Consider the following 22,413-nt stretch of genomic DNA (forward strand, 5'->3'; position numbering starts at 1 on the left):
TAGAGGGGGAAAATGGAATGTGGAAAAAACCAACAAGTAATCCTAAAGGTAGGCAAGAAAGAAGAGAAAAAATGTAATATAGGCAGGACGTATACCACAAAATTTAAATAATTCTGCTGGAAGACTATCAAATTATTAGGCTGTATTCTGTTTTTTTTTTTTTTTTCTTTTTGTGGTATGCGGGCCTCTCACTGTTGTGGCCTCCCCCGTCGCGGAGCACAGGCTCCGGACGCGCAGGCCCAGTGGCCACGGCCCACGGGCCCAGCCGCTCCGCGGCATATGGGATCCTCCCAGACCGGGGCACGAACCCGCATCCCCTGCATCGGCAGGCGGACTCTCAACCACTGCGCCACCAGGGAGGCCCTGTATTCTGTTTTTGAAAGCCTGTTTATATATTGATTATAAGAGATAGAGCTAAAATATAAACAAACAAAAATAAAAACGTGGCAGAAGATATACCATGAAAATAACAGAAGAAGGGCTGGTGCTGCTTTTTTTTAACATCATATAAAACAGACGTCAAGGTAAAACTAGAAATGAAGAGATCACCACAAAAAGTTTATTTCAACAGAAGATACAATGATCTACAAACATCTGTGGAAGTTGTAAAGTAGCTTCAAGAGGTATTCCCCCAAATTTACATATTTGCATGGAGTAATTGGCATCACCATAGTGGAGGATTTTCACGTGCTTCCCTCAGTAACCGACAGATGAAGCAGACAAAGAAATGGGACTTAAATGTAAATGCTCCTGATTTTTTAAAATTTATTAAGAAGAAATTATGAGTAATTTTATACCAATATAAATTCGAAAACTTCAGTGAAATAATACAGATTCCTAGAAAGCTATAACCTTAATAAAACTGATTCAAGAGGAAACAGAAAAGTGGTTTGGGGTTTTAAAAGAAAATGTCCTCAATTTTTAGAGTTGCATACTGAAGTATGTAGGGATAAGATGGAAGTAGGGTGGTTCTCAAATATTCTAGAATCTGGATATGAGTTTGAAGGAATTTGTCACTATCGTCTCTTCTTTTGTGTGTACTTGAAAAGTTTCATAACACAAAAGGACTATAGAAACATTGACTTGATTATGTATAATTTTATTTTAAAACGAGAAAGAAAATACATACACATTATGAGTCAGAAGCTAATGCCATACATGGGCAGAAATGTGACAAGGTGGGGAATTCATTTTTCAGACATTTGATCTAGCCTCACCCAGAAGGAATCCCAAGCAAGGTGCATTGCAAGCAATACTGTGTGGTTTCTGAAGGCACAGCAGGAATGAGCTCCATCTGGGCAGGAACATTCCAGCAGGATGGACTGAAGTTCTCGGCCATCCTAGAAGGAAGGAAGTTCACATGCTCACAATGATTCCACAGCTAGAAGTGGACCAAGCGCCACTTTTATCAGTGGTCAGAGTTTCGCTTAGCTTTTATGTCTATCACTGGGATAAAGTGAGATAATATATGTGAAAAAAGTCAGCAGACTATCAAGCTATACAAATGTAAGATACCTGAAATGTTATTTACATTGTAAGTGTAAAAGGGATTAGGGAGGACAGCAACTTTGGAGAACATTTTAGTATTTCCTCAAAATGGTAAACATAGATTTATCATATGACCCAGCAGTCCCACTCCTAAGTATGTCTTCAAGAGAACTGAAGACATATGTCTGCCCAGAAACTTGTGTACAGATGTTCACAGTAGCATTATCCATAATAGCCCCAAAGTGGAAACAATCAAAATGTCCACAACTGATGAATGAATAAACAAAGTGGAGTGTTTCCACGGAATGGAATATGATTCAGCAATAAAAAGGGATAAAGTACTGACACCTGCTACAACGTGGATAACCTTGAAAACATTTTGCTAAGTGAAAGAAGCCAGGTGCAAAAGATCACATATTTTATGATTCCATTTATATGAGATATCCAGACTAAGCAAATCCACAGAGACGGAAAGTAGGTCAGTGGTTGGCAGTGTCAAGGGAGAGGGGAGAATGTAGAATGAGTGCTAATGAGTATGGGTTTCTTTAGAGGGTCATAAAAATGTTATAAACTTAGTGGTGCTGGTTGTACAACTCTGTGACTATACTGAAATCAGCAGATTGTATACTTTCAAGGAGTCAATTTTATGACATGAATTATATCCCAATAAAGTGGTTATTTAAAGGGGGAAGGTGGGAGGGGAAGGAGAGTTCGGACCAAAATGGTTTTATCTCGTATCACTCTCCGCTTCTATAAGCACCACTGCCTGGGTCCTGAAGTCGTCTGTCAAACCCAGGAATTTTTTTTTTTTTAAGCTTCATTGAGAAAATGCCGAGTCTGAAGCATAAGCAACATGAAAGCCAAGAAACGCCATTTTACTCCCCCTTCCCTCCCCCTTTTTTGTGCGGGTCACTGGTGCAGAGGCTGGTGAAGGACCCACCACCCAGGCGGACGGGCTCCCTATCGCGGCCTGCCCCCTACTAAGCAGCCATGCACGTGTGCGCTGGCTGGCACACCAGATCTCACTTTCACAGTTGCCACAAGGACAACCCCATGTCTTTCACACCAAAACCTAAGCCCGACTCCCAGACTGCCCATGGTCGAAGGCTCCCCGGCTCCGTCTGCTGTGATGGAGACAGACGACTTCCCGGGCCAGCTGGCTTTCACTCATCCTGTGCTTTCTCTCCCCGGTTCCCTGTCTGTCTTTTGTTTTGCAGTGGCTGCTTCAACCCCCAACTCCACGGCTGGTGCGGCCATGAATTCTCTGACCTCTCTCGGGACTCTGCAAGGACTGGCAGGGGCCACTGTCGGACTGAACAACATTAATGCACTAGCAGGTACCATCGCAGTGAGCATCTGCCGCTCTGGTGGACAGCCTCCCCCCAGATTCCCCACAGACAGTGGTCAGCCAGAGACGACCTAAAATGTTACGTCACGGGGAGAGCTAAAGCTTGGGGTGGAGGAGCAGAAGCACGTGTTTTGACAGGCGTACGCTGCCTGCCTCTGTTTTGTCTCCAGAAATACCCCACCCTCACCACCCCAAGTCTTTTGTAACGTGTAGACTGTGTATTTAGCCATAGGTCTCTGTCGTTGACAGGTATCTGCAGGTTTCGAGGGCTTTGGTTTGGTTCTAGTTTGGTTCCCTTCATCTGAGAGGAGGAAGTGTGTTATAAAAGAAAAATCAGTGGGCTAGAAATCAGGACGCATGGGGCCAGCTCCCAGTCACCTGCAGGAATCTGAGGCCAATCACTGCCCCCAGCTGGACTTCAGGGTCCCATCTGAAAATTGAAAGTTCTGGATCAGATGATCTTAAGGGTCCCCTCCAGCTCTAAAACCCAAAGGTTCATGGCGATTATACAGGAGGAGAAATGAGGCCTTGGAAAGCAGGTGGCTCCTGCGAGGAGCCACCCCCACAGGTACCGTCTGGAATCTTTATCAAGACCCCGGAGTCAGGGGTCACCCTACAGCAGTGCATCTCCTGAAGGCCCCATTCCACTAACGCAGGTTGAAGCAGAGTGAGGCAAATTGCTTACAGAATTACTTAGCTCTGAAATATACAGACTCACCAAAGCACTCTGAGTTCTGTCTACACAGCCTACCCATTTCCGGCATTCTAGATCTATGGGGAGAATAGTGCCCGGCCAGAGGATGAGTCACATCTGAGGCTCGAGCTTAGCCTCGGCCCCTCCGATTGGGGAAGGTCCTCAGTCCACAGAAGGGACAGCTCAGTTGCCTTTCGCTCAGCTTGGGCCCGCACCCCTACCCCATGCCTGAGAATAGCCACATCCAGAAGGACCATGACAGCCTGACTCAGGGACCTAATTACCTACCGGGCAACCCAGCCTCTGCCCATTTTAGGCATTAAGAAAAGGGTCCTTGGCAAGTTGCCTTATTTTAAACCATGATTGACTAAGGGTACAGTTTTTAAAGGGTGATCAAGCAGTACAGCTTTTTTAAAAGCAAAAAAAAAAAAAAAAACAACCCAATAATTCTATATTTTCAAATCCCAAAAGAATACCTTGCAATTTGTTTGGTAAAGAAGCACCTAGAACTCATCCAAATGAAGACTAACTTTTATAATCCAGATGAGAGGATAAGTCATACATTTAGAGGTAGGAAATGTGTTCAGGTTTTATTAAATCCTTTTATTCCGATGCCTTGGGGAAAGCAGTCATAACCTTGGACTGAGTTTTATCTGACCAGAGGCCAAAAAGAGCAGACAAGAAAAAGATTTCTTTCCTTCCCGACCAGTAGCTGTTGATTAGCAAGCACGTGTTGAATGAAGTGGTGGCCGCGTGACAGCAGAATGTCTTACTCCAGTGAAGCTGCCTCCAGCTGCCCTCCTGCCAGCAGCCCTCATGGCCTTGCCTCCTGTTTCTGACCTTGTTCTGCAGACGCTCCAACTCACTTGTCCTTCCCCTCGGTTGCAGACGTGTGTTTGCACACATCCCTTCATGCTGCTTCTCTTGCCCCAGGACCTAGTTCCCCTAAAACAAGGAATTTGATTTGATCGCCTGCCTGTCCTTGGTCTGCACAGTAACAGGCCAGTGGGAATGGCTGTCCTCCTCAGCACGTGCTCATGACTGCTGTGTGTTGTCTGTGTGGTCCCGCCTCTCTCCATCCTGTTCTGTTGTCCTTTGTGGGGATTTTCCCCTCGTTATCATGAGCGACTGGAGAGGAACTGTGTGGAATGGCAGAGAGACCGTGAGTAGTCCCTGTGTGGGACCTGGGTCACTCCAGTTCTGCTCCTGGCAAGAAAAACAGCCTTCAGTTGTTTTGTTTTTTAAATTCTTTGCCATTGGGTTAATGTAAGTACATATAGGTCATGGGAAATTAAGACCGTTTCTAGTTTCAAGTAACCCCTACTAGACAGTATGAACCAGAAAAATGTTTAATGAAACCAAAAGTCACGCACAAAGAAAAATACATTCCTTCTGATTGGGTAAATTACTGTCAGAGCTGTTTAACAATCCCGGCAGCGGCTTGGAGCTAAGATTTGCTTTCTCAAATACCGAGAGAAAACCTTCTAATATAGAGTGTCCTCTTTCAGACCGTTCTTCCTTAACAGACATGATGATGCTACCTGTCCTACTGGATGAGAAGGTAGTCAACAAACGGGTACCTGGACAGAGGCAGCTTGGCAGATAGTTGGCCACAGCTTCCATATCAGCACCGCTTCCTCCCCCACTCCACCCAGGAGCCATTACTAGCTACCATAAGGAGAGTTTTCTGGTTTTCTGAGTAAAGCCACCTCTCTTCCATGGACAAAGGAGCCATGGAGAAAAGTAGGTAGATGGAATCCAGTTAATTCCCAAACTCATCCTGGGAGAATTTGACTGCCTTCCCTGCCAGAGGGCCTCTCAGCTCCCCACAAGATAAAGCTCCGGACGGTAGACAAGTAGCTGAACCAGACTGTTTGAGCTTCATACCTTTGGTTTCCTTATACACTCATAGAAGGAGGGACTAAAAAAAGACAGCGCTGTAAAGCTTAAAAGTGGAAATCAGCAAGATGAGAAGGAAGCAATGTGGGCAATTCACTAGCAGAGCTTTCCCTTCTGGATCAGTTGAGGGTTCTCCAGGCAGGTTTCATATACTAATAGCTGAACGAAGGTGAAGAAAATATTTTTTGCAGTTATATCCACCCAGGAATCTGTATCTGATTGTGTGCTTAAATGTATGTCAGGTGACATCCTTATTTTTCCTTTTTTTAAATGAGCTAATTCTTCCAAATGGCTTACCATATAGTGTTTGAAGTTATGATTATCTGCATATCACCAGCCACAAATGCCTGGTGAGTAGTGTTTATGGAAATATTTTATGTAAAGGAGAGAAAAGATGCAGTGCTTTGGGCATAGTGTTGCGGTGGCTTGTCACCCTTGGTATGCCTTGTGAAATTACTGTTTTAATCTGTATTATTGGAATATATAAAGATACATGTAGTTAGGTACATATACAAGCACATACAACGTCACAGACACTTGTGACCATATTATTAACATAGGCATGAGTACAAGTGCCACTAATTGTATATATTCATATTCATCTACCCTAATTTTAGACATTTCTTAGACCTGAGTCCTCATTATCAGCTTGTAGCTTAGAGGGATATATCCCATCTATACCAAAGAAAATTTATCCCAGCAAATAGATACAAATCTATGAGAATATATTAATACATTCCTCACTTTTGCCCTTTCTTTATTTGGTATAAAGCCTGGCCGAGGGGTGTGCAGATAACTGTAGTTGGCTTGTGGCACTGCGCCTCCGACTCTTTTTTTCAGCATCATCTTCATGCTGGCCACGCCAGATGTTCATGCTCATCTTTGTGGGTGGGTCCTTCTAGGTCATTTTCACAGGTTTACTCGATAGTCTCCATCAGGGAGGACCTGGGAGAGCGGTTCAGTTAAAGCACGTGGTAGTCTGGACGTGCACTAACTTCACTGCTAGACTATTTGCAAAGACCTTCCCTCCCTCGTTGAGGTTTGCCAGTCCATTTGGCCTTTTCGAAGAAAGCCCTGTTCTTTTAAGGGGAAGCATTTTATTCAGCTAACCTTCTTCAAACCTCTGTTTCGATTGTCCAAAGTGTTTAGATGGAATCAAGTACCGGCAGCTGAACTGACAAATGTTATCTTCAGTATAATGACTATTTAATACAGAATGACATTAGATCATTGATAGGAATAACTCTCAAAAGTTGAAATCTTCCTTTGATGGTTTTTAAGATTCTGCCTGGTAATCAGTCACCTGGTCTACCTTGGCCGTGGTAAACACACACCTCAGAAAAAATTAGAACAGACTCCTTCATAAGAAACTTCAAGCAACGTCAGCAGGACCTCTGCTGGCCACCACCTTTTGAGCTTAGTTGGTATCTGCTAGAACTGCTTGAAATCAATTTCCTTTTCAGGAAGCTGGCTTTCCACGTTCATGGCCCCCAGGCTTTCCTTGACACTCCAGCCCCACCCCAAACGTCACCCGAGGCCCATTTCTGTCCCCTCAAGACCCCCAGGGAGAACACCAGATCTGAGGCTCCATGAGATCCCTCTATCCTACCTTGTGTGTAGTCCTTTTAATCTAAGAGAGGAAGGTGTCAGAAGAACAGAAGCATGATGGAGTAAGTAGCACACTGCCCCCTGCCCTGTGTCCTGTGGATGGCAGGGGAATGTCGAGGTGATTCTGGTATTTGATTCCTCTATAATTTCTAAGCGTCCTTCTCTTAGTTGTCCTCTATTCTCATTAGACTTACAATTTTTTTTCAATTAACCACCTTTGCTATTTTAACATCCTTAATCAATAGCCCTAATTCCTTCAAGATTTTCATTAATGTTTTCACTAAGTTCTTCCCATAAACAGATCTTTAAAAAAAAAAAGAAGTCTTCATCATAAAGGGAACTCAAGGCAATTATGATGTCACCTCTTCCATTTCCTGAGTTTATAGAAAAGTTCACACTCTATAAAGTATTACTTGTTTTGAGTCATATTCAGGGAAAAAGTGACACAGTCAACAACCATAATAGAGCAAAAGGGCAGCCAGGAGACAAGGAAAAAAGTCAAAAAAGTGTGCTGGCCGTCATCCAGTTCACATGGGTTAATAGCCAAGATCCAGCTTTTCAGACTACGGGGTCACTTCAGTTGACTGGAAAACATGGCATGGGGTGCTCTCATTGGCAGAAACCCCAGTTCCACGGGCACTGATTTATATTCAGTCGTGTGTGTCTGTGTGTGCGTCTGTTTGCTGCTGAGAACAGCCCCATCCCGTTTCTAGCCTTTCATACGGAACAAGCAGCTTCAGTTAGCTAAACCGAGGGGAGGGAGCCGCACTTTTCCTGCACCTTTAATTCTTCGTCAGCGAGGCTCTCCCTAAGGTCCTCGTCCCTGACAGCATCCTTCACCTGTTGAGGAAGCTGGTCAGTGGAACTGGTGATTCACTGGTTTATTGAGTACAGAGCTCGTGCTCTCTGCCATCTCCTCATCAGATAGCTTAAGGGAGAGTTTCAATCCTGTCCTTCCCCCTCGAACCCTGGGGCCATCCCACGGCTCCTCAGAGAGCCCAGTAAGTGGCTCAAGTGCACAGATGTCGCAGGCCTCTGCCACTAGTGGTTTCTTACATGCTCTCAGCTCTAAGCGGCAGAAGGCTTCTACTTCAGAAAGAGAACCGCAGGCCTTACCAGCAGTGCTGCTGGAGCTCAGATGCACTGGCTCTGTAGTGCCTCGGGGAATTCCGTCACTGGCCTAGCGAGCGAGGCTTACCGTTGCTCAGGGGCTTGCGGTGGTCGTCTGTGTGCCTGCCGTTATTACAGTTTGTCACTTCATGGTTTTGTCTGTAAGTTCCTGTTGGTGTAACTGGTGTGCTCGCTGCATGCACTTGCTGTCGTACTTGTGTCAAATGATTCTCTAACTTCCTTTGGAAAGCACTAATGAAAAGTGCTGTTTCTCTTCTCTATTGTTGGGTTTTTTGTAAAGTTGCTCAAATGCTCTCAGGTATGGCGGCTCTGAATGGAGGACTTGGCGCCACGGGCTTGACGAATGGCACGGCGGGCACCATGGACGCCCTCACCCAGGCCTACTCAGGGATCCAGCAGTACGCGGCCGCGGCGCTGCCCACGCTGTACAGCCAGAGCCTGCTGCAGCAGCAGAGCGCGGCCGGCAGCCAGAAGGAAGGTATGTGTCTGGGCCCGGGCCGGAGGGCAGCGTTCGCCCCCAGAGCAGAGCTCCAAGGAACTTCCACCGAGCCACTGTCCTGAGAGAAAGCAGTTGTTTTATTTCTCCTACTCATGTTCGTTTGGATTTTCGTAAAGAAATCCGACAGGCCCTTTCAGTCTTCTTTCCTGTCGTATTTAGCTTTACTGTTCCTCTCCCTGTTCAGGTGGAGTCCTCACCCTCTGTGCGCCATACGCCATTACCTAGTGATTGCTGCCATCAAAAAATTGCGGGGAGCACCCTCTCCCGAATCAGCAGGGCCACCTCTCATTTCTCCCCTCCCATACAAACTCCTCGTTAGAGGAAGAGGTGGGTCGATGCGGCCCCCTGTGGGCTCGGCCCAGCTTTCCTGCAGTCCACGTCCCCCGTGATGGTGGAGCTTACCTTCTTAGTCCGCGATGGTTTCCAGGTTAATGAAAAAATCCACTCTTAGGTTTGACTCAGTCTCGGTGTAATCAGGGGTCTTCTGGGGAAGCAAATAAGTGATTGATTGCCTTGCTTCTCCGCCGGTAAGGCAAAATAAACATCAGGAAGTGAATGCTAAGAATAAATGAAAGCTAATTATAAAGCAGTTAATGAGCTGGCCCGAATAGGGAGGGCTTGGCTCTTTCTTTCCTCCTTTTGGCTCCTTCCTCCTTGATTGAAATTGCTTTTAAAGCAGAATCTGCACTGTGATATTTATTCTCTTTCTGACTTGTTTTGAACACAAGAAAAGACGTTAGAATAGGGAAGTACTGCTGAAGATGTTTTTAAAATTTCTTTCCCTTCTCCTATATCCTCACCCCATAGTTCCAGACTGGTTTTTGTCTGAATATTTTGACTTTAAACATGGTGTCTTATAAGAAATAGAAGGGTTTTTCTTTTTAAGTTGGGAATTGTAAAAGGGACACAGCTTTAAAGATACTCATGTGTGTTTTTGTTTTTTTTTTTTTCGGTACGCAGGCCTCTCACTGTTGTGGCCTCTCCGGTTGCAGAGCACAGGCTCCGGACGCGCAGGCTCAGCAGCCATGGCTCACGGGCCCAGTCGCTCCGTGGCATGTGGGATCTTCCCGGACCGGGCCCCAACCCATGTCCCCTGCATCGGCAGGCGGACTCTGAACCACTGCGCCACCAGGGAAGCCCATGTTTTTGTTTTTTTAAAGAAAGATATTTTTCTGTTTATTATGTAACAGCATTAAAAATGGAAGATAGGGCTTCCCTGGTGGCCCAGTGGTTGAGAGTCCGCCTGCCGATGCAGGGGATGCGGGTTCGTGCCCCGGTCCGGGAGGATCCCACGTGCCGCAGAGCGACTGGGCCCGTGAGCCATGGCTGCTGAGCCTGCGCGTCCGGAGCCTGTGCTCTGCAACCGGAGAGGCCACAACAGTGAGAGGCCCACGTACTGCAAAAAAAAAAAAAAAAAAATAGTTGAAAATCTGAGTTTCATTCTTTCAACTTTCTCTTTCCTCTCAGCTGTGACTGTTATTGTTGATTTTTTTTAACTTGCACAACTGTTCAGACAGCTGCGTTTTCCCCAGGCGTGTGGAGACCCCATGTCATAAATACCTCGGCTTCCCAAAGGAAAGCCTGTATTGAGGTCCCTGTGTCTGAGGTCTGACTACCATGGTGACAAACGAGGGTGGTAGGAGGGATCCTGTCAGATAACCGTGTCCTCAGGAGAGACCGTAAAAGCCAGTTCCCCCACTTGCATCTTAGAGAGTGTTGGTCACTTCTCCCTCACCCAGCAGGGCCTCACAGGTTATATGGTTTATATAACCTGGGTCACTGAGAAAACATCTGTCACCAGCAGACTCGAAAGTCAGTAGCTTAAGGAGAAAGTCCGGGCCCGGAAGTTGCTTCACACCAGCTCACTGCCCTAAGTTTCTATGCCTTAAATTTTAGGCGCTGCTTGTGCAATAATTAATCCTCTGGGATTACTGTAAACTAGTTCAAGATACATACTGCCTGCTCCAGGTTATTTATATTTAGGTATGTGGGCTACCGGCAGCATGGGTTAATGCTTGACGGTGTTTCAGGTTTGTTCAGGTCGTTTTAAATCATCTTCCATCTTCTCATATGTCTCTTCTGATCACCTTCTTCTCACCCTGTTAACCTGTGCTCAAGAAATTTAAACTGTCTTAACATTAGCTTAACTAAACATAATTTAAAAGGCAGGTCATACTGAGAAGCAAAGGAAAGACCCCATGATGAATTCCACTACTAAATAGAGTCTTAGATTTTCTACTCCTTAGTTCTGTTCTTTAATCAAGAGAGTTGAGTCAATTTGATATATTTAGTCGTGTACCCTGGTATATATTTTCCGACTGGAAAGTGAACCAGTCTGGCCTTGTAAAGAAATGGTTTTAATATTTTCCCCAGCTAAATCTTCTGAAGGGTTATGGCATCCCTACAGATCTAAATTCAGGCAAGCTGACCACGTTTCCTGCCATTCCTGAATATCCTCTGAGCTCTTTCACACCCTTCCCATCTCCCTCTGTTTGCAGGAGGCATGTCACACACACAGCATTAGGTAGAGCCTCCAGATCCCAACTGGCGGTCTGACACAGACACCCCCAGTGCTTTCTGCTACATCAGGTGCCCTATGAGAAATATGAACATGAACACGCAGCCAACTGGGACCAATGATACAACTGAGCGAGCTCTAGCAACTTAGTCACGTATACTAGAGGTCTGAGGAGTGTGTGGTTGGTCAGTAGGTTTTTACTGAAGGGAGACGGAAGGAAGATACCTAGGTTGAACCCTCAAAAAATTGTTTCTTTACCCTTGGTGTCTATGGCAGTAGCCTCCTTCACTGAATATTAAGAGGTTTTCCATACCAAGTCACCTTTTTCTAATTTTAGTGTTAATGACTTCGGCAGTTTGCAAAATCCAAGTATTTCTTGGTGATGAGGAAAAAGACAGCCTCCTTGGGTTTACCTTCTTCCCGTTTTCTTAGTCCCCTGTCTGGCCTGGATACGTTCAGAATGCACTGCATTCGAGAAGGCCAGGACTATCCAGGCATAGCCAGTAATCTGTCATAGTGCATTAAAATTGCATTTTCTCCCCAGGCTTCAGGAGGTGAGATGACTTCACAATTCCAATTGGGCCCCATTAATCCTCATTTGTGCATTTGGACCTTCTATTTAGAAGGCATATCCAGTCTGGGCAGTACCAGATCTGCCTGATAGACAAACTGCAGGGGATGCACACGTGTAGTGGCCCTCAGAACACCCACCTCCAGTGTTTTGTTTTTCCATCTATTCATATTAAGTTTTGACTATTTAAGAGTTGTCTTTTTTTTTTTTTAAACAAAGAAACATCTGGGTACCTAACCCTGTAATTGTGCCCCTTTAAATACAAACTGTGTCTCTTGCACTGGAACATGGCTACGCCCCTGGAAATTGTGAGCAGTACAGAAAATTAAAGTGGCCACGTTAACACTTAAATAAGAAAGAAATGCTTCATCTCTGTGGCTTCAGAAATTTGCCTCAAGAAATTTCCTTGTGAAAGGTCCCATTCATTAGAATACTTTTTTCTTTTATGACTGTGTGTGTGTGTGTGTGTGTGTGTGTGTGTGTGTGGTTTGACTTTTCTTCGCAGAGGTGTTGACCCCTTTTATTTTTACAAAGTTCTTTCCACCCCAGTTCTCCTTCTCTTCGGCCCATGCAAACACTCACCCCCCAGCCCCTGGGGCTTCCCAGTGGAGCAGGCAGTCCTGGTTCCTTCCTGCGGGAGTCCGTCAAGGCCCCGTGAACCAGCTGCGTGGCTACTTCACTAGTTTTATGAGCTCCCTTCCCTCCCAGACACCATGCCCAGAACATCCTAGAGGCATCCAGCCCTGGGGCCTCCCCAGAACCATATGGGGAAGGACCTGCAACTCCCCCAAGCCCCCTCTGACCTGGAAAGCATTCTCACCTGTGACATATTAGAAGGTGATGACCTGCTGTACTCATTGGGATTCCCTTTCTGCTTCCTTTAAGCTGCAGCTAGTTCTTCTGCAGGTGGCTAGAGAGATGGGAGAATGAAGTGGAAAGAAATTACGAGCGCTCTCCCGTCCGGTGTAGCTCAGATCGCCCCTGCTCTGTCCTCATTCCTTGTATTTCTGGAAGTGGCGGTGAAGAGCGAAGAACCAGGCTTCGCTTACTCTCTGACCAGCTTGTGCACCTCATGCGCTCAGTTTGCAAGGCTAATTCCCAGTGGTGTCTTTCCCATCACAGTTGTGAAACTCTAGCACCTACTTTTTCCTGCCTTGACTCGTTGCCAGTCATTTCTAAGAAAGATGACTATTAGACCGTGTGTTAAGAGATCTGCCAAATCAGAACTGGATGGATAATTAGGTAAATGATTGAGAGATCCAAGCAGCATTACTGCTATATTCATTACTTCTAAATTGCTGCAATTTGCTTAGAATACACAGGACACTGTATCCATGAGAGAATATATACTACGTACTATAAAACATGGCCACGTGGGAAAAACCCACGCCTGCATTCTCCTCCCCGACTCTACCCCTCGTTGGCCACCTTCACGCCCAGGAAGACTGAAGATATGTGCTCACGCGCAGTAAGCAAATGCGACCCACAGGTTATAGATGAAAGGGAAGCCATTCTTAACCAGTGTCTCTTTGGAAGTCAGGAAGATGTGAAGGACGACCCCTGTCCTAAAAGACGTACCCACACTGCACTTGTATCCATCTCTGTATGAGGGAAGCCACGTGCTTGGCCCAGCTGTTGTTAAAGCATTCCTAAGAGGCTTTGGGAACTAATAAGTGCAGAATACCTTACTCTGATTTTTTTTTTCCCCCTCTTTAGGTCCAGAGGGTGCAAACCTCTTTATTTACCACCTTCCACAGGAGTTTGGAGACCAGGACATCCTGCAGATGTTCATGCCTTTTGGAAATGTTATCTCTGCTAAAGTCTTCATTGACAAACAGACCAATCTGAGCAAGTGCTTTGGTATGCAAAAGAAACCCAGCTAGAATATACAGTGCACTGCCAGTAAGGAGTCATGGGAAGGAAAATATAATGGCCAATATTTTAGATGCCAGGATAGGGCTTTCCATGTGTGTGGTGGTTCCAGGTTGTCTGGATCCATGTAAGCAGACTGGGTCAAGTCATCTCATCAAAAAGAGGGGAAAGACCTGGGAGAAAGGAAAGATCTGGGAACTTCAATGCCCGTATAGTCGGCAGTGCTCTATGCTGTACTCAAGGGTCTTACTCCCTGTAACTAATCACCTGTCACAGTTGACCAGCAGGAGTCTCTTCGGGCCCCCAGTCTGAACCACAGGCTTCACCGGACGGAAGCAGTTGACAGACTGCAGTGTAGTTGAGACTCCTGATACAGAACACACTGCAGACACTTTGCCACAAACTCCATACCCTTCCAGGTCCACTAGGACTCAGACCCTGTGGGTGTCGGCAGCACACTGTATTGGGGGCTTATTGTTCAGCATCTGGATGTACATAAAAACACACTCACCAATGCACACACCTTCACAGTAGGGCTGTGCTCAGGCCACGCCCGACATTGCAGCTCCTGGAGCCCAGGGATGGTGGCTGGTTTAGCTCATGGTGACATGAAGTGCTGCGGTGTGCTGGGATGCTGGGATCTGCAGTGGCTGCCCGAGTGGGTGGAGAGCGCAGGAGATGCAGGTGTTCTCAGGACACTGGACATCCCAGCTCCTCGGTGGCCTGAGCTGTCACGGTCTCCTTCCTCAAGCAGCCTGGACTCTGGCTCCCTGGGGCGTTTTCGCTCCCTGAGAGAGTATGGCAGGCTCACTGCATGCCCTAATGTTTTACAGAGGAGGAGAACATTCATTAAATCTAGTTCTTGTTTTATTTTTTGAACCCTTGTGTTCCCCAAAGTAGTTTATAGGCTAGAATGTTCAGAGTATATCTATATTTCTCACTTGGCAAGTTCTGGCCCAGTTTGAGATGTAACATTTGCTTTAACCACTCCTCCCATTTAATGACTCACATTGGTCATAGGTGCTAAGAGTAGCACAAAACAAAATAAAGTAGAACAGATGTGGGCAGAGGAGAACAAATAGAAGCGGACACGGTGAAAAGGAAAGCATCAAAGGAAAGGTGGGGACGGCTCTTGCAGAGGCACAAACCCAGACTTGGCGCTCGGCTGACTGGCGACCAGCGGCCAGTCTAAAGAGAGCGCTCTGGCTTCTGAAACTCCACTCGTGTAACGTCCTTCTGATTTCCGTGCTGTCACCCAGGAAGGGCTGAAGCCTCTGTTGCTGGGGGAATTAGCGTGTCAGCTACTTCCAGTCACTGTTTTTATCCAAGTGGAAAGGCTGTTAGCCTGAACCCATTACAGGTATATAAACGCCCTTGTAATGGTTCATGAGAGAGTGAAGTGGAAAGTAAGCTGTTATGTAGGGTGCGTGCGTGTCTCAGTGAGGGCTCCCCACTGGGAGCTTCCCTGAACAAGGCTTCGAGCCGGACATTCATAGTCTTCATCGCTAAACAATGTCCTGAGCTTATTTGGAGATTAGAAAAAGGATTGTAGTTCATGGTTTGATTTTGAGAAAATATTTACTGTCTTAAAAAGAGATTATATCAGCCCCCAAACTGCTTAACCACCGTGTTCATAATAATGCATCAGACAGTTTTATTTAGTGATATGCACTCTGTTTTCAGTTTTTATTAAAAAAGCTGTAACATCCCATACGTAGGTGTCTCGGTGAGACAGCCTAACTTCTTGGGGTCCCAGGTTTGCTGGTCATAACGTGGTACCCCATTCTTCATCCTAAGCTCTTGGCCAGGTTTTGTTATCTACTTTGCCCTTGACCCATTTCCATTCTTCAGTCATCTTGCTACCTCTGGATAAGACGTAGGAGGAAAGGAGAAAATCAGCAAAAATCTTAGATTCAAGATCACATTTATTGGGAATTTAAATTTAATAAAAATTTAAATCACCGTTTTGCATACAGGCAGCCTATGAGAAGCTATTCTGCTTATACTGTATGCCTGTTTTTATCAGCTGACAACTCTGCTAAAGGTATATTTATGTCCCTTTCTTCCTCCTCTAATTTGTAAAGGAATGTTCTCCTTAGCTTTATACTTTAATAGTAGCTAGATGGAGAACTTGGTATAAAACCTTCTGAACAGTGGATGGTCAGAGCTGAAATCCAATCAGTATAACTTCCTTTCAACAACAAAAGTAAGTAGGGACAACACTTATGCACTAGCATTAACTAAAGAAATTTTTGCATGTAACCCCTGCCCCCAGTGCTGAAACAAAACTATGTGGTCAGAATTCTGTTTCTGGGTTTTGGCAGCGCCTGGGTGGTCGTCAGAAGCGTCTGAGTGTTGGTACAGAGAAAGGTGGTGGGAAGTATGTCAGGATGGCTGTGAAGCCCTGAGCTGTTTAGATTGTTTATTCCCCAGGACAGCTGGGGATACAAGGTAGCAATTTCCATTCTGCTGAACTCACTGGAGCTTTGAAAATGGAAGTTGAGATAGGGAGAACGGCACAGCATTTCCCCTGGGCCCCTAGGTTTCTCTCAGTAACAGCTCCAAGTAGTAAAAATCAAGTACAAATTACTCTAGAGGTAATTCACCAACTGACCCCGTCCTGTATACATGGAGAATTGGAATGGAAACAGTCAGGGTCTTGGGCAGCATACGGGTTATGCAGCCCTTCCCTCAATTATCCTGCTTTTAAACCTCACCTGGTTGGGGCATGTGAGCCTCTGGGGGCCCTTGGAGACCTACACTATTTGTACCACTGCTTCTAGGAGCAGCACTTACTGATATACCTGGAGGCTAGTTCAGGATTCTAAGGGACTTTAAACACAAACAGGTTTGACTGAAATCAGTAAACAGACTAAACTGACTCAATGTTTGAGATTTTAGCCTTCTGCAGAGGGGTTTTGTTCTCATGATAGCAAGTTACCGGTCCAGCCAGCTTCTCCACTGCTTCTCAGTGGCTGTTTCCAGCGTTGCCCCTAAAACATGACCTGTAGTCCGTGAATCGAGTAGAGCTGACCCAAGACCGCAGGCTGGGCACGTGGCACTTAGCATCTGCAGACACCCTCCTTTGCTCCCCTGCCTCTCCATCTTGATTCCCGCCCTCCTTCCGCTTGTGTCTTCCAGGTTTTGTTAGCTACGACAATCCCGTGTCTGCGCAAGCTGCTATCCAGGCTATGAATGGCTTTCAGATTGGCATGAAACGCTTGAAGGTCCAGCTGAAGCGCTCCAAAAACGACAGCAAACCTTACTGATCCTAACCCCAGAGGCTCCCTGCTCTTATTTTAGCTTTCTTAGGGTAAGTCCCACGAGCCAGCCTGGCCTCAACAGGAAAGGCAGAGGAGGACCACATTGCCAACTTTTACCAAGAGAGACGGTTATTTTTACAATAAGGCCTCCATTACCCCCACCCGGCCCCCTACCCAGTTTGCCATAAACTCGGCTACCTTGTTTCTATCGAGTAAACTCCTCCTCCACTTGTACCACTGTATTCTCCTTTGTTTTGCAATTTGAATCTCCTTTTACCTTTTTTGTTTTTTGTTTTTTTGCTTTTTTAAAGAAAAACACACACACAATAAATGACATCTTAACAACTTAAAAGGCAAACAAAGGCTAACGTGCAATTCTAACTCTGAGACCCACCCCCACCCCCCCCACCCCGTGCCCCAGAGCACTGCCTGGAGAATTCGCCCCTCCTGCCCGCGCCCACCCCCCCGCAGAGGGGCGCCAGCTGTTCATAGAGGGTAAGGCGGTGGCCTAGCGCGAGAGAAAAGCCAGGAGAAGCACTTAAAAACAATACAAAATGTCTTTCCACTACATTTGGTTTGTTTTAATAAGTAGGATTTTATTTTAGTGTTCAAAGAAACATGACATTTATTGGTCAGATTATTACACTGGTTGTCTACTTTGTTATTGTTTTATTTTAGTTTTTAGAAAGGATTAATGTAAAAAAAGATTTAGAGATCTGTTTCTTAAAGCTACAGGGTTTAAAAATTAAAAATGAGTGAAAATACTTGATGTTTCTTGAAAGATAAATTTAATAATAAATAAGTAATACATAAATACATAAAAAGAAAGCCACAGGCCTGTAAATTTTATTTGTAAAAAAAGCATTTCTATTTTTGTACAAAATTTTTACTGCCTCAGAAATAATGGAAGTTATTTATTGCCTATTGTTAACTTATTGGGTACCTAAAGAGCAGCTCTCTGTGCTAGCCAGAGCCTTCTGAAGTAGTCTCTAGAGGAATCGTTCTAGGAATGGGCTTTTTTTCACCGTTGAACCCTAGGCCTCAAGTCCATGCTTTATCCTCTCGGTGTCTGTATCTGTCTGATGATTTTGTTCGTAACTGCCATGATCTAGTTTACAGTTCAGTCGTCTGACTTTCCCCATCTGTTACATTCGTTGAAACTGGACCCTCTCCCCATCCTTTGCCAGCCCCTCACCCCAAAACACCCAGAATCCATCCCCTCTCCCTCTCCGGATGGATTCTCTTGGGTTCCTTTGTGCTGTGGATAAAGAGTGTAAGAAATGCAAATTATGTGGATGGCTCGTAGACTCCCTAATGACCTAAAATTTGCATTAGTTTTTCTCCTGCACCCTGAAGAGTGATTTTGTTGCTGCTGCGTAGATTCTGTGTAACTTTTTACTCTCCCTGTTTTCTCCCTAGACATCTTCATGCCCGTTAGTTCACCGTTTGCCTAGCATGTCCCTGTGGCGTCTCAAAAAAAAGTTTCATCGTCCCGTCATTGTTTCTGATGTCTTTCTGACCTCACATCATATTTGGTTCTCCTACTGACCTTTGATCTAGTTTGACCTTTGAAATTTGCATGTGACCTCATCTAGCTATGAATTCTGGGAAGTCAATGTGAAAAACATTGCTGCATTCATGCAAGACTGAAATTTATTATTATACAAATTAATAATAGGAAAAAACCTGTGGCAAAAATGTTTCTTTTTTTTTTCTTTTCTTTTCATAAAACAGACTTGAAAGTATTATACAGGGATTGGCATTCTTCCCGGTCACTGGTAACAATAGCAATATGTGTCCAGGGACACAGAATGTTGGTTTCTAACAGACTACTTCCAAAAACAGTTTGAGAAAAAAACTGTCTGATTTTAAGTCTCTAGAGGTCTGTAATAGTTTTTACATTTTTCAGGCAGTGTAAAGTTTTTTGATAAGGCCATTTTAGGTGGCTCACTTTCTCATTAAGATATATATATAGAACCACTTTTTGTAGATTAGTATAAGAAAAATATTTACCCTGTTTTGGGGCAAATGCTACCTATTTGTGTCACCTTTTGCTGAACTGACTCACAGTTAGACAATCCATGGTTTAATGCACATGAAATTACCTATATTTTATACTGTTTCAATGTACAGGAGAAAGGTTACTGTAAACTGTGTTACGTTGGTGCTTCTGTGAATTAAGTTGTGGTTTCATCATGAGTCTTATGGTCTTAATGTTCTTTGTTGATAAGACAAGTTTAGAATTGGTTTACTTAAAACAAAAAAGAATTTCAAAAAAAAGTTGTTTGCTTACAAAAAATTTCATGTGAGGGAAAAAAGAAAACCTACTCCAGAGTAAGTTTTGTGTTGGCTTGTAAAGCATTGATGTCATTTTTTTTTTTTTTGTGGACTATTTAGATGTGTTTGTGTTCAGCAAAATGTGATTTTTTTTTCTTTTAAAGAAAAAAAGTGAAAATATATAGTGCCAAATTCCAAAGGTACTTCCTTCCTAGAGCTTCAGTGTGTTTCTTGTGAGAAGTAATTTGATAACATGGGTATTTTATTATGTGTTTTGTATAAATCCCTAATATTTAAAAAACAAAAAACAAAAAAAAAAGGTTAAAAAGTTTGTTAACTTGCTATCCTGTGGTCTTGTTGCCTGAAATTGTTATTGTTTGTTATTTCTCTATGATGTTTTTTGTAAGACATTGTATAAGTGCCCATGTCTCACTTTTTTAACCACTCTGAACATCAATGCTGTGACGGCAACCTCACAATGTATTTTCTTCATGATATATGGAAACCTCTAAGGTGAGAAAGTTTTGAACTTTTAACCCTTTCTACCCAGCGCTATCTGGAATGTTAACTTTTTACGCTGTCATCATTTTCGTTTGTTTTGGGGTGTTTCTAATTTGGATTTTTTTTTCTGCATATATCTTTGAGTTGTTTCTGTCTTTACTACTACTTTATCCTTTGGTTGAGAGCCAAAAGAAAGGAAAAAAATACACTTTAAAAAGAGTTTACTGGATAAACCTTCTGAGGGGAACAGTAGATAGTCAAGCACCTAAATAAACCTTAAATTCAATATGCTTTTGAGATCAGGTTAGCGGTATGTTCCAGTTTAGAATAATTTCACAAACCTTCCAGTGAAACGGCTTTGTGATGATGATGGGGTAGTCTTTTGAGGGATTTTTGGTTTTGTTTCTTACATATTCCCAAATTAATGTTTCTTATCAGCCATTGTGCAGTGGATACCTCTGAATAAGCCAGGTGTCTGGAGTTAGAAGTCGACAGTCCTTGTCCCTGCCTTTTTGTTTCTTTTGAATTGAATGCCTCTAAAGGGGACTGACCATCAAAGGCGAACTCAGTCCATCACAGTTACCGACCAAACACCTAGCACCCGTTCCGGCTGCCACTTTCTAAAGCGCCATGTTTCTTTGACGTTCACTTCACGTGAGCAGGTCTCTTGCTGTCCTGACAAACCCCAGAGTCATCCCACAGTCCCAAAACACACTCCTGCCTTTCTGGAAGCTTCTCTGTCTCTCTAATGGAGTTCAGAAACTGCTGGCTCCATTTCCTTTCTCCTTTTCCCGCTCACCACCCTGTTTGGTTTAATATGTGTGTGGATGTGATAGCCCTGGGATGGAAAGGACTAGCCTCTAATGATGCAAAAAAAAAGAAAAAAGTTTCCTTCTTACAGCACATGCACTTACAATGAAACGATCTGTATTATCCTCACACGTGTTTACTACTGCTGGGGCCTTCCTTCATCCTTCGAGGGCTATTTTGTACTTCCTGCAGCAAGCAGCTGACTAACAGAGGTGATCGCACTTGTCTCTCTCTCGTGTAGATGATAATATGGTGGTGCACAGATACATCCGTAAGAACACAAGACAACACCATTTGAATTTCCTAGACTGTCTCATTTAGAACCTCTTATCAAGTATACATAAATCTTAAACCATTTTTTCCCATTTCTTCACTGAAGCCAGAAGCGCTCTGGTGCCCTCCTCCCACTGCCTGCATCTCCCCCAGAGGAGCTGAGTGCACTTGACAAGAGGCTCAGGGTGGGCACTTAGAGCTGAGTGTTCATTCTGCAGGCAACCAAGACAGACTGTACTGTTACAGGGAAAGTCCTTTTTTTGGGGGGGGGCATGTTTCACTGCTAAAAAGATAACCCTCCTCAAAGACAAGTTGTCCTTTTCTTCACTTTCTCTTTTAATACCAAAAGGAAAAAGCTGCAAGGGTGCAAAGGGCCTGTGCCAGAAGAAAAAAACAAACACACAGGGAAACTGCTTTTTTTAAAATCAAGTGTAGACAGTAGTCATTTTTAAACTAAATTAGAGAATTGTGATCAAATGGCAGTCCTCAAAGGCGTAACAAGTTCATCTTTCTTTCACCATAGGGGTTATAGTTCTTTGGCTTGTGCTACTCTGGACTCATTTTACTGTTTTTGTTTTTATTATCTTAAGTGCTAATTAACAAGAAGAAATAAAATTTTAAAAAAACCTGTAGTTTCATTACCTTTTTGAATAATGTCATACAAAAAAATGTATTTGTGTTTTTTTGTGCTGTGAGAATTGTTGTTTGTAGATTAATAATATCATTTTGTTTAGAATTACAAAATAGTTTTTAAATATTGTCTGAGAAAAGCCAAAGTTAATGCAACCTAGTGGAAAACTGTAAGACCATTTGAGTATTGTTTCTGTTTTATTGATGCATTTGGATTTTGTTGTTTGATGGAATTTGAGCCAAAAAAAAAATACGCAGGCTTTCCTATTTCTACAACTGATTGTACTTATGCATTTTGTACCAGTGGAACTTTTTATACTGGAGATTAAAAAAAAAATGGAAATTTTTGTGGCTTACTCTAGTGGGCCCCCTGACAATGACTGATTTCAAGTTTGATTTCTGGTTGATAGAAAGAAAGTTGCTTTTCTTTTGAGAATTAAAAACTTTGGCTTGATTTCTTTTTTCCCTTTGCTTATATCTAGCATTAGAATTTTGTCTTAAAATACAGCGGTAAGTTTCACTTTTTATTCTGTATTGTGCAGTTACACAATAAGGTAATTAGATTTAGAAGTACTCAGTCACTTTAAGTGGATAAATGTATTAGTTAAAACTTTAGGGGTTTGCTTTTTTGCTGTTTAGATCAAAGTTTTTTCTGATTCCTCTGTCCTCATTGTGAACATAACCGTGTAGTTGAAACAGTCAAACTTATTTTTGTAACGTATGTTATTGTGTGATGCAGTTTTTTGCTTCTGTCTCCAATATTAAACCATTTTCCTAATACTTGTTTCTCTCTCTGAGTGTTGTATTGTTGGTAGTCATTATATGTTGGTGATACATCTACACACCTCACTGTTTCACGTATGTTTTTTTTCTATATGTTGTGTAATAAGATACAGTCGATTCCACCTAAGTGAATATCTGATTTGGGGAAGGGGGAAACTACACACCAGCCACCTCTAATTTATGTACAACAGCCTATTTTAACCACTGCTTCCAAGATTTATACTTATTTCTATGGTCCACCTACAGAG

At 43.7% G+C, this 22,413-nt stretch overlaps 1 protein-coding gene across 3 annotated transcripts in view; it reads left to right on the forward strand.

Annotated features, from left to right (window-relative positions):
- CELF2 (CUGBP Elav-like family member 2) overlaps nucleotides 1-22,153 on the forward strand; it is a 524,675-nt gene extending 502,522 nt beyond the window's left edge. For all 3 annotated transcript variants that reach the window (XM_060097598.1, XM_060097600.1, XM_060097601.1), the window contains 5 exons: nucleotides 2,706-2,825; nucleotides 8,467-8,646; nucleotides 13,473-13,616; nucleotides 16,770-16,941; nucleotides 18,311-22,153. In XM_060097598.1, coding sequence (XP_059953581.1) covers nucleotides 2,706-2,825; nucleotides 8,467-8,646; nucleotides 13,473-13,616; nucleotides 16,770-16,897 — 572 coding nt within the window. In that variant the 3' untranslated portion in view covers nucleotides 16,898-16,941; nucleotides 18,311-22,153. The remainder of the gene's footprint in view (nucleotides 1-2,705; nucleotides 2,826-8,466; nucleotides 8,647-13,472; nucleotides 13,617-16,769; nucleotides 16,942-18,310) is intronic.
- Nucleotides 22,154-22,413: the final 260 nt, after the last annotated feature.

This window comes from Mesoplodon densirostris, chromosome 4 (assembly GCF_025265405.1).
Source record: "Mesoplodon densirostris isolate mMesDen1 chromosome 4, mMesDen1 primary haplotype, whole genome shotgun sequence".
NCBI lineage: Eukaryota > Metazoa > Chordata > Mammalia > Artiodactyla > Ziphiidae > Mesoplodon > Mesoplodon densirostris.